At 44.0% G+C, this 16323-nt stretch overlaps 1 protein-coding gene across 1 annotated transcript; it reads left to right on the top strand.

Annotated features, from left to right (window-relative positions):
* The first annotated feature begins 8176 nt into the window (after positions 1–8176).
* SINHCAF (SIN3-HDAC complex associated factor) lies at positions 8177–15703 on the top strand. The gene is made up of 5 exons (XM_009649353.2): positions 8177–8307; positions 10365–10464; positions 11409–11535; positions 12923–13073; positions 13973–15703. The coding sequence occupies exons 1-5, from the start codon at positions 8180–8182 to the stop codon at positions 14133–14135; spliced, it is 669 nt and encodes a 222-aa protein (XP_009647648.1). The 5' UTR covers positions 8177–8179; the 3' UTR covers positions 14136–15703.
* Positions 15704–16323: the final 620 nt, after the last annotated feature.

Genomic DNA, 16323 nt, shown 5'->3' with positions numbered 1-16323 from the left:
CAAATTAGTCGATAATCGTTACAATTGCAGAAAAGTTTGGAGCTGCGCCCTGGTGCTGCAGCTCTGTAGGCAGCTGGGGTGGGATGCTGCCCGTCAGCCCACTGGTGCGTGCTAAAGCCGGTGTCCTGGCTGAGCTGCGGGCCGTGCCCTTGCTCCCCTCCCATCCTGGGTGGGGAGAAGGTCCAGTGTCCTGAATTGAGCCCAGAACTTCAACAGCATCGCGTTTGTGGTAGGGGCCGAGTAACGTACTTGAGCACAACCCAACCGTACTATGCTCTCTTTCATTTTGAATTGTAATTCGGCGCTGGTGGAAGGTAGTAGCCTGACAGCCATGGAGACACCTGTTTAACCCTTTTACAAGGCAAGCCAGGAGGGGCACGGTTCCTCTGCAGTTTACTACTGTGTGCTGGCTTCCAGAAGTGAGACTGTTCGTCAGCCGTGTGCAGTGCGTGTGCTGTGGAAACCCCCGTTTTCCCAGTCTGCACGTACCCAGATTCACTGCGTAGTTTACAGCTTTTTTTAAAAAAAGAGAAAATTCCTTTGGTGCTCAGGTAAATTCCAGGTTTCTTGCAATCTGTGGTCCATGGTAGAGAATCGGCAAGTAACAAAGTCGTGGGATTTTCAAACGTGCCCATAGGCATGCAGCATCCAGCTCCCACTGAAAGTAGGTGGGATTGAGTGCCAGAGCCTCTGGGAAAAATTCCTCCTCGCTTCTTTCCCAGCTCAGGAGATTCTCAGAGAGGAGCTAATTGCCTACGTTGGCAGCCTTTCCTTGAAGAAGAAAACATCACTGACTTCTTGGGAGAAGATGATGTTAAAAGAGCTGATAAATTCACACAGGTTAAAAATAAACAACATTAAAACTGTGACGGTTTGTTGTCTTACTCATGCTGTACAGCTCTTTCTGTGTCGCCAAACTCTCTGCTCTGCGTTGATTCTTAGCACTTGATGCTTTGTACATCTTCCGTAACGAGATGAATGACATCCACAGTCCTACTTGACAACCAACTTCTCCTTTAGGCTTCTGCCCCTTGTAGCACTTGCTTTTTGACAGAAAGAAGCAGCTAGTGAGCTGGGGCTTTGAAACTGAGTGGTTAAGCAGAACGCATGGGCAGGACTCCATTTTGTGACTCAAGCCTCTGCATTTCTCTAGAACGTGCTCGGTCCAAAGTCCAAGTGAAATGACCAGTAATATTACTTAAGGACATGGAAACGTGTCCTTTTTAATGAAGTCACTTCAGCTATTCTGCCAAATAGTTACTACTGCTTCTGTTCAAGTTCCCCATCAGGTATGTTAACCTTTTTAAAAAAAAAAACAAAAAAAAAAAAACTAACAAAGCCACAAACACCACCACCACCCCAAACCAAACCTGTTTGGTGTCTCATGATCTCAAGTGTCTGTGATGCTTTTTCAGTAGCAGGTGATTGCAAACAGCATCATAACAGCTCTGGTGACTGTACTCAGATAAGCATCGCAGACTGAACTCCAGCACTTGCTTGAGAACACCCCGGGTTTTCTTTGCAGGGCTCCTGATCAGGCTGAGCATGGTGTTAGTTATGCAATAGGAGTTTGGCAGGGGAAGTCCTCTTTCAGGATGGAATGTCAGCAGGTGGGACAGGTTTGGGATTTTTTTCTTTCCAACCCTATGCAAATCTTACTGATTACTGTTTTCATGCTTTGGCCTATCCCTTCTGGAGCGCTAACCGCATGGCAGTTTAGAGGAACACTGAAGTGGCTTAGCCTTTCACTTCTCTTGTCTAAACGGGTTAGGTACTTATTTCCCACTGAAGATCAGCAGGTAAGCAGGCTCCTTTGTGACTTGCCTGCTTCTGAAAGCTTCACTCAGAACAGCTTGTGACCTAGCCAGGAAGCTGTGGAGGCTCAGACGTGGGAAAGAAATGTCCAGTTTGACTTTCTGATACGTGCTTGGTAGTTGCTGCCAGTTGCATCTGGTGTGCTAAGATTTCCCTGCAGCACTGAGCGCGCAACGGTAGCTGCAGACGACTACCAGCAAAACAGTGAGTTACTTATTTTGGCAGAGGAAAGATTCCTGAAGATGTAGCTTTGACCTTTCACTGGTTTTGCTCGGCTCATCGAGTGAAAACTCCACAGGATGCTGTTTCATTCAGATGTGCCTGGCTGCTGTAGCAGCCAACTACAGCTTTCTTCCAAGTAAAGTTGTTTTGGGTGGAGAGAGGAAGGGGAGTGGAATGAAAATCTGAGGCTATAGGGGACCAGAAGAGCGTACAGTACGCCCAATTCTAGGGTTATGGGTTGTTGGAAATCAGTCACTCTGTTTTGAGCTATAAGGACAGGTGACAGAGTAGGAAATGTTTTTGCAAATATGAAGTTGCATTTTCAGATGACTCCAGTTAGCTTGGTCTCTTGCTTTCTTGGAGCATTCTGGCTTTGGGCATGTTAAAATACGGTTTTCTGGGGTCCAGTTTTAGCTTCTATTCCGAAGTTTCTTTTTGCAGCATGTAAACTCAGGGGGGAGGTATGTTTACATTGAGTCTCTGGTATAGATCAGATCCTCTGTTGATGTACAGATCTCCTACAGTTGGTTTTCAGTAGAGGTATTGCAGTTTATTTCAGCAGAGGGACAGGCCCAAGAATTTATTAGCGAGACAAGCAACTCTGCTTCTGGCGCCATAGACAGCTCTGGAAGCATTTTTCATGTGTGTGCATGTGCCTGGGTGTATGCACTCGCAGACATAAAAAGCCAGAGCATGTATATTCTTTCTCTATTAAGGCATTTGTTCTTTTCCTTTAAAAGAAAAAAGAAAAATCGTACCATTTTGGCTATGTTTCTTAGTTCCAATGAAACACTGTAGAGATGAGCACTGTGAGATTTTTACTGACAGGAACCGGCTGCATCAACATATGTAGGCTAGATCGTATTTTTCTGTAGCCTGACTTCAGGGAGGCTGTGCCAACGTTGTTTTGTACACAGAAGGGGAAACGAAATTATTGCAGGGGTTCTCCTCCTCTCTGACAATGTACTGGCAGTTTTGGATTGCACAAAGGGTGAATGCTCCCGGGTCAGAGTGAGATGAGAAGAGAGGAAGGTATTGAGTAGTTGGACTGGCGTCCCTCTGCTCTCCCATAACCCCAGGGAACGTTTCTCTTTCAGCTTTGCAAGAAGCAGGTGAGCATGTTCCTTCCGACTGGCCTGATAATTGTGTTACAAAGGGAGACATGCCTGCCTTCTAGGAATTCCTTCCTTTCTATTATAAATGGTTTTCATTCTTCTTGGGTGATCAGAAAGAATGCAGAAGGAATCTGGAAAGGCAAATGAAAGTGGCTCAGGTTTTCTTACTTTAAAATCTAAAAGACTTCAGCAGTTCTTCCCTAACTTGGAAAGTTAATGAGCGTCTGAAGCAATACCTCCTTTTAATTTAGATCATCAAATTAAATTTTGCGAAGAAAACTTAAGCATCAAATTCTAGTCCTGACAGGTAATGAAAGCATGAAACCATTCTCACACACATATGATGCATGCTGCTTTGTGCCAGCCTTTCACAAATGTAATAAGCAGGTTGTGGGTGGTTTTTTTTTATTCCCCACCTACTTTTCTGTTCTCTGCCTGACTCCAAATTCTTTGCAAGACAAGTCTCTATTTTTGATGCTGCTTTTCCAAAAGTGGGAGGGAAGAGGGATGGAGAGAACTAGTTCCCGCAGTCTTTTCTGAGTCCATTCAAGCTGCTGAAGCAGTTGTTAAAAGCAGAACTTGGGGGAATAGCAACTTCTTTTGCAGGGAGACCAGGGAGGAGGAGGACAACCTTTCCCCTGACTTGGGGGAATACTGCTCCCCTACTAGTGCAGGTAAACCTCCATTTCTGCAGGATGACAGATATGCTCCACTAGGATTTCTGTTTTTTTGCTGGCGAGCTGTCCCTTTCACTTATGTGCAACGGCTGGTTTAAAAGATGTCATATATTTCAATAACATACTTAAATTTGGCAAAATTATTTTGTGTAATGCTTTTTAACTTCTGTGGAGCTATGTTCCTACGTGCCATCTTTCTATCTGTCCCAAGTTTTCGTGGGCTAAGATTCAGGTGTTAGGGTAGCTGGCAGTCTTATTCCCTGGTTCTAATTTGAGATCTAAATTGCAAAGCTTTCAAGTTAAACCTTTTAAAGGGTCCAGTCATACATACTTCTAAGTACACTTAAGTCTATAGAAATGTAGTGTCAACTCCAGCACTAGACATGTAATTATGGTTTAGAGTGGAAGCTGAGACAGAGAGCTTTAAGTTTAGTGCTGCTGGTACGAACTTCTAGACTCAAATGCTTCTACATTAGCTATTAAGCGCTCCAGCTGACAGAATATTTAGTGTATAATGGTCAAATGGCAACTGTTTAGGATTAAATGTGTAACTCGACTGACGCCTTCCATTTATAACTGCACTTCGATGCAGTTGTCAGAGAAATCTGTTTTACTTGTGGTTTTGCTACTAGCTCTTCCCCATTCAGGCATGATATACGGTAATACTGTTGCTGACCATTCATCAAGTGGGAAACAGATGGCACTAGTTTCCCTTCTATTGAAAGATTGTGTTGAAAGGCTGCTCCTCTGAGAATGGCAGCCACGATGCAAAACAAAATATTTTCAGAATATACGTGTCCGATGCCAGCCTTTGCCAGAACATTAATTGTAAAACATGTGTCTTTTTTCTACTGCGGTATAAATACCAGCTGGTGGCAGAGATCATCTCATCAGCGTCTGGATTTCTGGGAGAAACTGGGTTAGAAAGTAAATCAAATTGTTGAGATCGGTTCTGTGTCTTGCCCTGTAACAGTCAAGATGTTCTTGCTGCTGAAGTTTTGTGTCTGCAGTTAGTCTTTGCCTTTCTAAAGAAGAGCACCAGACCACAGACTTAACGTTGGGGTCGTCAAAATCTAAAATCGCTGCTTGGTAGTTGGAAATTCCCAGGTGAACATGCTGTTGGATCTCCAGAGGCTTGTTAAACACAGTGTCCTCCAGAGACTGTCTGTTGAAAGAGCACATCAGATGCTAAGAAACAAAATACATAGTCAAGTGTTTGCCTAGACTCTCTGTTGTTTATTTGTCTTGGCAGTCCACAGATACTAACCTGATTTGGCTGCGCATTCAAGTTCATTTGCTAAGTGTTCCTGAAAACATACTTCAGCAGAAGCAGAGAGTAGTTCTGAGTCTAACCATCCCTCACAAACCCATTCAGCAGGTCACTAGTTGGACACCTTCTACTTACTACAGCTGCTCCTGGCCTTCAGGCCAATGATGTACTAATAGAGGGAGCGATGAGTCTCGTAAGAAGCCTGGCAGCATTTGGGGTGACTTGACTGGATATTTGCACAAGTCATCCTTGTGAGAAACCAGCCCTGGGTGAGCTTGTGCTGTAAATGTGCACAAAAGAAAGGAACACAGCACTTCAAGCCTGTGGCAGATGGCGTGAGTTGGGACAGGAGGGAGGGAAAGACCTATCCCTTCCACCTCTTTCTCAAGTCCCTTGCTGTCAACATGCTCTGCAAGGCATTTGGTCAAGACAAGCTTTTTGGAGAGTTGACCTGTGTCTTTCTACATGTTTGTGCAGTAGTAATTGCAAGGAGACACAACCTCAGTGGGCACTGAGTGGTCTTGTATTATAATATGCTAGACTGAAATGTAAACATGTACACGTTCAGCTGCATATGGGTTCCTTAATGGATTTCATAGAAGGGTATTACCCAACAATATTAGATAAAATTTTTGCTTTTCTGTAATTCTCAGAAGCCAGGGAACTTTGTGCAGAACCTTGTGTGTTTATTTGCAGTGCTGTCATGCTCTGATCTTCCCCTCTGGGGTGGGGGGTTGTATTTTTACCTCTGTGTGGAGGACTGTGACTAGGCCTGGGTGGTTCACTCGCTTTTGCTGATACCCAATCCAAACCTCCCCCGATGCAACTTGAGGCCATTTCCTCCCATCCTATCGCTTGTTGCATGGGAGAAGAGACCAACACCCACCTCACTACAGCCTCCTGTCAGACAGTTGTAGAGAGTGAGAAGGTCTTCTCCTCAGCCTCCTCTTCTCCAGGCTGAACAACCCCAGTTCCCTCAGCTGCTCCTCACAGGACTTGTGCTCCAGACCCCTCACCAGCTTTGTTGCCCTTCTCTGGACACGCTCCAGCACCTCAATGTCCTTCTTGTAGTGAGGGGCCCAAACCTGAAGGCAGTATTCAAGGTGCAGCCTCACCAGTGCTGAGTACCATACGTTACTTTATTGTGGTAATGATGTGGCAAGTCTTGGTGCTGTAGACTGAAGATTTCAGGTTAATTTTCTCTGTCCCTCTGGAGGATATTAGAATTATGTCCCTTACCTTCCTGCAGGTGGAAGATTTGGGGACAGATCCCTATGCCACATGTACTCACCAGTAATCCAAGTTGGGTTGCAGGGACTTGGCGATCCCTGCGACTGAGAAGTGGCTGGGAGTTCCCTCTTGCCAGACTCGCCCACAAGTGATGGAGGTGCTGCTCTCCCAAAAGTCCTGCCTGAGCTGCCAGGTCTTTCAGTAGTATCTGTGGGAAGGAGAGGTAGTTTTCTGTTAGCTTCTACAAGAATATAAAGGCTTGGCCTTTTATTAAGGAAAGGGGGGAAATCTTGTGTTATTTGCATGGCTCGGTCTAATTTTAATTCTTTAAAAGCAGAAGTTCTCAGCAGTTGGAACCTGTTCTCATGGAGCTTCCTGCAGCCGGTGGCCTGTCGCCTCTCTGAGCAGTTGGCGTGTGATAAGCAGCAGCAGAGGTGGCTGCTCGCTCCCTGCAGCGGGTGCTTGAGGCAAAACCTTGCCCTGTGGTCCATTTGAGAGAACCTCTGGGAACGGTCCCCACCTGTGTTAGGAGACAGATGCTGTGTGGCCTGTGAGGACTTGCTGTGTGTCCAGGCCCAGCGCCAGGAAAGCACCGGCTTTGCTCCGTTGTTGGTTTGTTTTTCTGAAGCGCTGTGGGAGCTCTGTTTGCTCTGACAGCTTCTCGTGCCGCACCAGACTGCGCCTAGCAGGAGTCTGGACTGGGGAGTAACTGGTGCCAGGGGAGAACTGATTTGGTGGCAGGGGCGTCATATGTTGAAGGGGTCTTTGTCGTGGTGACCACAGTAAATCTACTTGTAACCAACTTTTTAAAAGTTTCTGCCTGGAAAACACCTCCTCTGGACGTTACCTGCTCTGATAGCAAATCCCAGCCCAGATGTACTGAAAAGGGTAGGCAGACCTCTAAGAGCAGCACGGCTTTTGGCTTTCCGAGCCGGTGCCGAGTTTGCAGAGCTGGTGGTTGAGAAGAAACCACCTCCCTGTAAATGCAGTGCCTTTTGCTCCGGCGTCATTGGCGGTGGCTGGGATGTGTGGTAGGCGCATGCTGAAACGCGCCTCAGGGTCCTGCTCTCCAGCCCTTCTCTACCTGGGTTTCCTTCCCATGGAAAGCAGGGCGGGGAAGGCGAGAACCGAGCCTGTGCTGACACGGAGCTGGGATGTGGCTGGGATGCTCACCCAGGCTCGAGAGTCAAGAAGTGCTCCTGGGTCCCGCAGTGCAGCCATGGCCATGAAGGGCTGGGTGGGACTCCACCCTTGCTGGTTTTAGGGCGGCTTTTCAGGTATGTCTGCCCTACAGCCTAGAGGTACGACTGCAGCTCATTTAAAATGACTCCTCCTCGCTTTCAACAAAGTTTGGCAGGGATGTTTCCAGCAGACACCGGTGATGATGACGAGGTAGTTCCAGTGACCCAGGGTTCAGCTGCCAACTACTTATCCAGGGGCTGGGGCAGGCTTACACAGCCTGTCCTGCAGCCTGTTTTGCCACATACGCAGGGCTTTCATTAGCCGAGTCAGCTGCATTCACACCTCTGGGTTGTGCTGTTGTAGATGTGCCCTTAGAGTAGAATTGTGCAGTAAATGAGCTCGTTGCGAGTCGTGCTGGGTATTGCTTAATATTCCAGCTGTTGTTAATTTTGGGTTTTTTTTTTAATAAGAAAGTATATTCTAGGTGCATCTGCTCTTCTGGGGCAACGCAGGATAGAGCTGTGGCATAATCTAGCAGTTCCCCGTCCTGAATTATAATTTACTTTTGGTTTGCCCAGTGAATTGCCCAGGTTTTTCTTTCAGTATCCAACAGTGATAAGTAACAACAGTTCCTGTTTGTTTTCACAGGCTCCGGCTAGGAGGAAAAGATGTTCGGGTTTCACAAGCCGAAGATGTATCGGAGTATAGAGGGCTGCTGTATTTGCAGAGCTAAGTCTTCCAGTTCTCGCTTCACTGACAGCAAGCGTTATGAAAAGGATTTCCAGAATTGTTTTGGGTAAGATTCTTTCTTTAGCCAACATTGTGGTCAGTCATGGTGTTGATCTCAGGGCCACGAACCTGACGTGCTGTCCCTCTTGCTCTGAGAGCCTGAAAGATGAGGTTAGCAGAGGTGGGTGGTGGGGGAAGGCTGGCTTCAGCTTCCTCACAGCTTTCCTGGCCAGGCCAGGAGGGGTTGGATCCTCTGCTGCTGTGTATGGTTCCATTTAGTTGTCAGTCCCGCTGTTGCTGCCAACGGAGAGCTGCTGGAGCTCCTAACGGCAAGGGGTCAGGCTCGCGCCTCTCCCACCTCACAGCACATGCAGGGATTTAGACCCCTCTCAGACTGTACATTTTGCACATGTTCCTTAGAGGTGTAAATTCGCATAGGAGATGGTGAACAGCACAGGTCCATGGAGGTTTTCTGTGGCTCTGAAGACTCAAGAATGTTAAACAAAACTTGAGGGGTAAATATTTAGCAGTTCCAGCAGGGTTTATGCACAGTACCTTGTTTCACGTATTGGTGCCTTTGTTCAAATAGGGCATATCACGATGTTATTAAAACTTCTCATTGGAAACCCATTCTGATGGAAAGTGAGCATCAAGTAATTAGCTTTCCAATTACGTAATGTTGCACGTAATGTTACCTGAAAGCATTGTAAGCAAAAACATAAATACCAGTGATTCCTTGTACCAGCTACTGTGACCTTTTAACTTTTTTGAAATAACTCCTAACAACTTTAAAATTCTGTCTAAATTTGTGTCCCCCAATTGTCAGCAAAGCAAATTCTTCTGTGATAGCTTGTAGTTATTTTTTACTTTGTTTATTTTGAATTTTTTTTTTGAGGCAACGAGAATTTCTTCTGTTTCTGCTGTAGTTTTCCATGAAATTATTTCCCCTGGAAAAAAAATTGTTGTCAATAGATATTTCCTGCTTTCTCTTTCTGGTCTGGTTGGGTTGCCTCTCATCAAAACCTTAGGCCCAAGCGGAACTTTCATGCATCATATTAAAAACTACATATACATATCAGTATTGCTGCTCTTATCTCAAGTGCTGAACTTCATATGTGTAAATCTTCGCAATCTTTAGAAATACTTCCCTCTCTTCCCCTTTTTCTAGAAACACTCCTTTCAAATGTTGAAAGGACAAACCCAAAGCTTTATAGAGCTTTGTATTTACCGTGGATTTTTGTACATAAATCTGATGCTGACAATTTTCCTTGTCATATTTCTTGGCTACTGTCCTTGGCAGTGAAAAGACTGTGTGAAGGCCCTTTGCAATTTTGTTTTTGTTAAGAAACAGTAAAGAAGCTTGCAGTATACCAGGGCCTTTGGTCTTGTGCTATCTGAAATGTGTTTGCCAAGGTAAAAATGCAGTCTTAACACTAAGCAAATAATGGCTTATCTGAGCCTGCCCGGTTCATCTATAAATGCTTCAAAGTCTTCACATTTGAATAGCTGAAAAATTCCACAGTGCATCCCCTTTATAATTTCTGAAGAAAGCTCATTAAAGGGAGCGAGTATCGCTGTCATTCCAGTGAACACTGTTTCTGAATCCTTATTCTATGCTTATGCAGGAGTGTGTTAGGCGGTATTTGTTACTCATCCTTGAAGCTCTGTGAGAAAGTTAAGAGATGAATAAGCTTTTGCCAGATCTCTGAGGTCTGTTCCCAAATGCACATTCAAGGAATATGATTATTCCTCCTCCCTCCCTCTCCAGTCAAACTAACCAACCCACTGAAACAGTAGTAGTTTTTGGGGGTTTTGTTGGGTTGTTTGGGTTTTTTGGTTGTTTTTTTTTTAAACAGCTGAAGGTAATGGGACTGCTGGTTTTAGTGCCCCCCTGGAGGCAGATTGAAACACCTTTTATTTCTATGTGGAAGAGAAGAGTGCTTTCGGAAAGTGAGGCTTGGTCTTTAAATGGCAATGTTTGAACGCCCCAGATGAATTGTAATGCCTGAAAAACAGAACTTGAGAACCCTCTTTTCTGTCAATGTATATGCTTCTTGCTGTTTTCAAGTGGGGGAGTGCTTTTATTAACTGTTACCAAGTGATTTTAACTTTTGTTTTTACCAGGCTCCATGAGGCCCGCTCAGGAGATATTTGCAATGCCTGCGTCCTTTTGGTGAAAAGATGGAAAAAATTGCCAGCAGGATCCAAAAAAAACTGGAATCACGTTAGTAATTTATTTCTCCTCCACCCCAAAACTAACTCATCTGTGCTTTAGTCCATCCTGCTAGAGAGGGGAGGTGCTGGCAAGGATTTGGGATTTGCTATTTCCCCCACAGTCTCCCGTCCCACCCTCAGCATCTCTAAATCCTTCCTGGAGTATTTCCTGCTACATGGCTCTTATCTGTCTTCGTTTGGCTTATGTGATTATGCAAGCCCAGGATGGAGTCACAGACTAACTTACCTTGTAATTCCTTGTTTTCACAAGCTTGTAACTTTGTCCAAAAGTCTCTTAGGACACTCAAAACATTTCAAATTTGGCTTCTGTCCAAAATTGGTCACTGGTTGGTTTTTTTTAATAGTTTGAACAAGCAAGGTGACTTGCTTAAGCAACATGTTTAGTCAGATGATTACAATAACTAATATCTCGCAGCTATTTCCACTCATATATTCTGTTTTGATACTTAATTCAGTTTGGGCCTAGGGCTGGGAAGATGATCGGGATTCTTTGTGTATGTTATAATCTTTATTCAGGAAGCCTGGATGGTGATGGGAGCCAGAACTATGGTTATTACTACCACTAGCTTTATTCAGAAGTTAAATGATGATTTTTTTAAAAAAACTCCAGGGCAAAGGTGTGGAAAATACTCTTTTAACTGAACTTGTATTGGCTTTAGCAACTGTTGTCTTCTAAACTGAGTTTGTCAAAAACAGGAAGAAGGCAAAAGTTGAACTGAGTGTGCTTTTTAAACTAGTTTGCTACATTTTCCTACAGGCTTAGCCTCTTACAAACCAGATCTAAATGAAACATAAGAGCGTTGGTGCACAGAACTCCCTTGGTTTAACTAAATTGGTTTTGAACACCTTCAGATAAGTCAGTACAGGTACCTTGATTAGAGCAGTATCTGGGTGTGATGCAGAAGTATTATGCATGCATTTTCTGTGTTCTAGGTGGTAGATGCCAGGGCTGGACCCAGTCTTAAAACAACATTGAAACCAAAGAAAATGAAAACTCTGTCTGGAAGCAGAATAAAGAGCAATCAAATCAGCAAACTGCAAAAGGAATTCAAGCGGCACAGTAAGTGGATCCAAAGAGATTTTGGCAATAAACTTTGGCCACCCCTAACATAGCTTACTGTTAACTGGCCAAGCTGAATCACCATCTAGATTCAATCATATGCTCACACATTTGGGCGCTCCCTGTTTTTCACAACCTCTCATCCTCCGAGGGCATTGGGGAGGGGGTGGAATGAGGAGGAAGAGCTTGTGTGTCAGGTGGGCTGCAGAACAGAGGTGGGGGAATGGGGAGCCTGGCTTGAAAGTGTAGGCAATTGTAGCTTATGTCCCACACTTAAATGACATGTCACTAGAAAGAACTTATTGGGCAAGACACTCAATTGAAACTGAAGTTGGAGGAGGTTTCCCTCTGCTCTCAGTAATACACTATGGTAATTTTCAGCTCTCTTCCCATGAATGTTCTGTTGATACTGCTACCAGTCTTCCTCTTCCATGCATGTTTTCCACCCAGGCTTTCTATTTAGCCTGGATTTTTTTTTCTTGCCTTTAAATTCCTACTGTGTTTCCTCTGTATAGTTTGCCTATGCCTTCCTCTGCCAGTCTCTGTGATTTCTTTCCACCAGCACTTAGGCTCTTCAAATAGATTTGGATTCGTAGCTTTCCAACAAAGCCATCTGCCAGTTATGCTCTACCTATATATTGGTACTTCAGGTTTTTACTCTAAAGCAAACCTTCCAGCTTCTTAACTGATCCTGACTTGGTCTTGTCTCTTTCAATTATCCTACCTGGCCTGAAGGAAAAGCTCTCCAAAGAATGGGTAAAGGCCCTGACCCAAAGAGATTGTATCTCCTCATTCAATGTGCTATAGTTAATCTAATTGTGTTGCTGTAGGTGCAAAAGGTAGGCTAGTAGACCCTCTGTTAAGGTATGTGTCTGCACCGAGTCCATAGTTCACAGTCTCAATCCAGCAAAAGCTCAATGCTACCCAACCAATTGCACTAATGAGAGGAGCTTTGCAAGACTTTAACTCAATAGGTAAGATTTTACAGTGAGAGAGAAAGTACTAGGTCTGAAGCACAGATCCCATGTTGTCTTCAAGGATCTTCCAATGATTCCAGAGCAGGACTAGGATCTTGTCCAAAGCGTGGCCTGCACAGGCTATGTTTGAGGGCCAGAAACTGAATCCTAATCCTGAACCTCTTTCCAGTCCCTTGTGTACGAGGACCCCCTCCAGTTCCGAGGTCTGTCTCCCAAATGCTGGCAGATAGTCTCTCTATTGAAATCGGCAGGGGCAAGTGAAAAAAACAGGTTGCCGTTAGGTTTTTCTTGTTAAATTAAAGAAAGTCTGTGTCTCTGTTCCCAATCCACATGTGACCTTTTACAAGTCAGGAAGAGGATAAGTTGTTGGATGCATGTCCTGATTCTTGCATTTGTTCTTTCCCCTACAGATTCCGATGCCCACAGCACCACTTCGAGTGCCTCCCCAGCTCAGTCACCCTGTTACAGTAACCAGTCTGACGATGGCTCTGACACAGAGATGAGCGCTGGGTCCAGCAGAACACCGGTTTTCTCCTTTTTAGATCTCACGTATTGGAAAAGGTAAAAAGCAACAGAACGTGCACTCTGCAGATAGCAATTCACTTCACATACACAGTGCTCGATTCTGCTTCTTCAGGAATTTGCTGCTGCTGAACTTAATTTGTTTTAAGGATATAATTTAAGTCACGGAATATTGTACAATATCCGTCTGTCTTAGGAAAGAAAGAAACTCCATGTGCTTAAGACATTTTCCCTTATATCCATCCAGTTCCCTAAATACTAATACAGTTGCTGCAAAATATTTTTACATTTTCAGGAGTAACAGATAACGTTCCTGACTGTCACTATCTCGTCTTAAAATGTGCTCTGTAGACATGATGTGTTACCCAGTACAACAGTGCTCTCAGCTTGCCAGCAAAACATAGCATTTGATTTGGTTGACCTGGGATAGTAGTCATTTAAAACAAAAAAAAAATCCAGAGTGGGAGGAAAACCACAAGATTTTCGTGGAGCTGATGAGCTTGTTATTTTTTATTGCCTGTTGTGACATAGTAATCCCTTGTTTAGCTAATTGCTCTATTGAAATTGTTGTGACTTTGCTGCCTCCTGTCAAATAGTGCTTGCAAGCACATTGTAGTCAAGGTTATAGTTCAGCCCAGATGGTTTTTTATCTGAAGCTTCTCTGGGAAGCAAAATGGGAGACTTAGTTTTGTATAGGCATGCATTTTGGTTTGGGGTTTTTTTTTAATTTTCTTTTTTTTTTTTTTTCCCTCAAAGCGGTGTTGTGGATTTAAACACAGACTTGTTTTCTCTTTCTGAGCAGCCTTCTCCCTCCTATCCTCTGAGCTGGAGGCTCAGAAAAGTAGTGTCTTGGGTCAAACTGATTTTTTGCATTTCTGTAAATTCTGTGTATTCTAAACACACAAACTATCTGTCTCTCTCCCTGCCATTTCTTCCAGGCAAAAGGTCTGCTGTGGAATTATTTACAAAGGGCGTTTTGGTGAAGTCCTCATAGACACTCATCTCTTCAAACCTTGCTGTAGCAATAAAAAGTCTGCCACTGAAAAGCCAGAACAAGAAGGACCACAATCTCCAGCAATCTCCACCCAAGAGGAGTGGTGACTTCCTTGGATAGCTGCAGAAGGTTATACAGATTCTCTTACTCTCTGGAAAAATACTAGAAAAGTGACTGTTCACTTTGGACACCTGCTATGCTGCCAAAAGACTATTCCCTAGAACTGTTTTGGGTTTTACTGCTACAATTCCACAAACTCTGAAGCCAGTTTGTATCCTTTCAGAAAGACTGTACATAATATTTAAGATGCTATGGAACACTTAGCAAAGCTGAATGCTGCTGCAAGGTTGTCTAATCTTCTCCCCCCCACCACTTGCTTCACAAGTGAATATGAGGATGGGGTTTTGTATATTAAAGTATATGTAGTTCGGGTTTATTGAAAGAAGCAGTGGTTGTAAGGCATTTTGGTTTTTTAAGTTGGTTGGTAACCTCCCTTAAATCCCCAAGAAAATATTTCATTCTTAGACATGTATGAGTCAATAAGATGAACTAATACATAGAAATGTTATAAGTCACCTCTCTAGTTATATAAATATATATTTTTAAAGGTGTGGAGATCTCACCCTATACTACTGACGTAACAAAGACAAATATTTCATCCCTCCTATGTGACACAGACTGGTAAACTGCAGACATTTCTACTACAAGTGGTAGTTATCCAAGAAGGCCCCAACACAAAGTGCTCTTCAGGAGGGGTGGGAGAGCCCTCCTCCTTAGCTGGGGAGGAAGATTTGCCTAAGAATTGAACACAGTGAAATGGGAGGCTATTTTGTAGAGACACCCTGGGCTTCATGCAGTAACTGACTGGTGATGAGAGATGGACCAAGAAAACATCTTGATGCCCAAGTTAGGTGTAGATGATGGCCAAAACTGAGTAACTGCAATCTGATGGCCCAGTGCAGCTGAAATGTGACCACAGACTGGACTTCCTGCTGGTTTTGGACCTGACCTAGAACCAAACCCCTCGCTAAGCAAGTCAGGCTCTTGTCCAGGGACATAATCTGATGGCAGCCTGGGGTCTGGATTCATGATTGCCGTTTTGGAACCCTTCCCCTGCAGTGCTTCTCTGTGTTTGGATTTTGGGGTTTTGTTTGTTTGTTTAAACAACCACCAGATCAATGCTTTTTGTGAATATTGAATATGAAAAGTTCTGTTAAGAATGGTGCTGTACTGAATCGAGGCAGCTCTGTTTGCATACATGATCAAAAGATAGTATTTCTTCCATGGGTTCCCAGGCAAACTCGTGTGCAAACCATTGTGGCGCTCCGTCAAACTCCACTTTGCCTGTAGGGTGGAAGCAGCTTCCTGGAAGAGTGTGCTGCAGTTTTAGCTCCCAATTGCTTCATGTTCCTTTTATGAAGGTTTAACTTGTATAAGTTGGGAATTCTGCTTTTTTTTGTTTGTTTCTGTTTTGGGGGGAGGGGGGATTTTTCTTACTATTACTCTTTTGGGATGTTCTACAACGGATTGCTACAGGCTTTCCTTTCTGTGAGAGTCATCAGCATAATACTGTGGTGGGTAGGGGTTAGGACTGGATTTCCATGTAATCTCACTTCCTGAAATGGGAATGCTTAGCAAATGAAAATATAGGCAGGGAAAGATACGCAGGTTTTAAGAGGAGCCTCTACCCTCAAAGCTTTCTTCTTTTTTCCTTTTTTTTTTTTTTTTTTCCCTCTCCTTCCGTTGGGTAAGCCAACCTCTGGAGAGAAAGAACATCAGGGGAATCAGGGCTTTGACTTATCACAGCCTTACAACTCAGAGCTTTCATTGGTCTTGTTTTTGCTTTTCCTAAACTCTCTGAGATTCTGAAGGGAGGACAAAGCCGCCTACCTTGCTTTCATCTGCAACCAAATAGAATCATAGAGTCATTTAGGTTGGAAAAGACCTTGAAGATCATAGAATCCAACCGTAGATATAATGGATACTTGCTTGTATAACAGCTTAATTAGGTTGGTCATGTCTAATAAGGGCCTGAGCAAGAGTCGTAGCTGGTTTTGCAGATACCTGCTTTCATTTGAATTTCTGTTTTCAGCATCAGTAATTCTGTACACCTAAGGCTGCAGTATTGGTGGTAGGATGTGCTCTGATACGGATCATCTCTTCTGTATTTATTTATTTATTGCTAGATTTCAGCCGCCAACTGCTTCCCCTACTCCCTCCCACCTCTTCCATTCCCAGTAGTAATGCAAAATGAACTGTATGTAGTCATGCACTTTGTATTAATGTATTAGAAAT

Source organism: Egretta garzetta, unplaced genomic scaffold (genome assembly GCF_000687185.1).
Source record: "Egretta garzetta isolate BGI_Z169 unplaced genomic scaffold, ASM68718v1 scaffold352, whole genome shotgun sequence".
Taxonomy (NCBI): Eukaryota; Metazoa; Chordata; class Aves; order Pelecaniformes; family Ardeidae; genus Egretta; species Egretta garzetta.
Note: the sequence above shows the minus strand (reverse complement) of the source record. Positions and strands in the feature narration are given on the sequence as shown.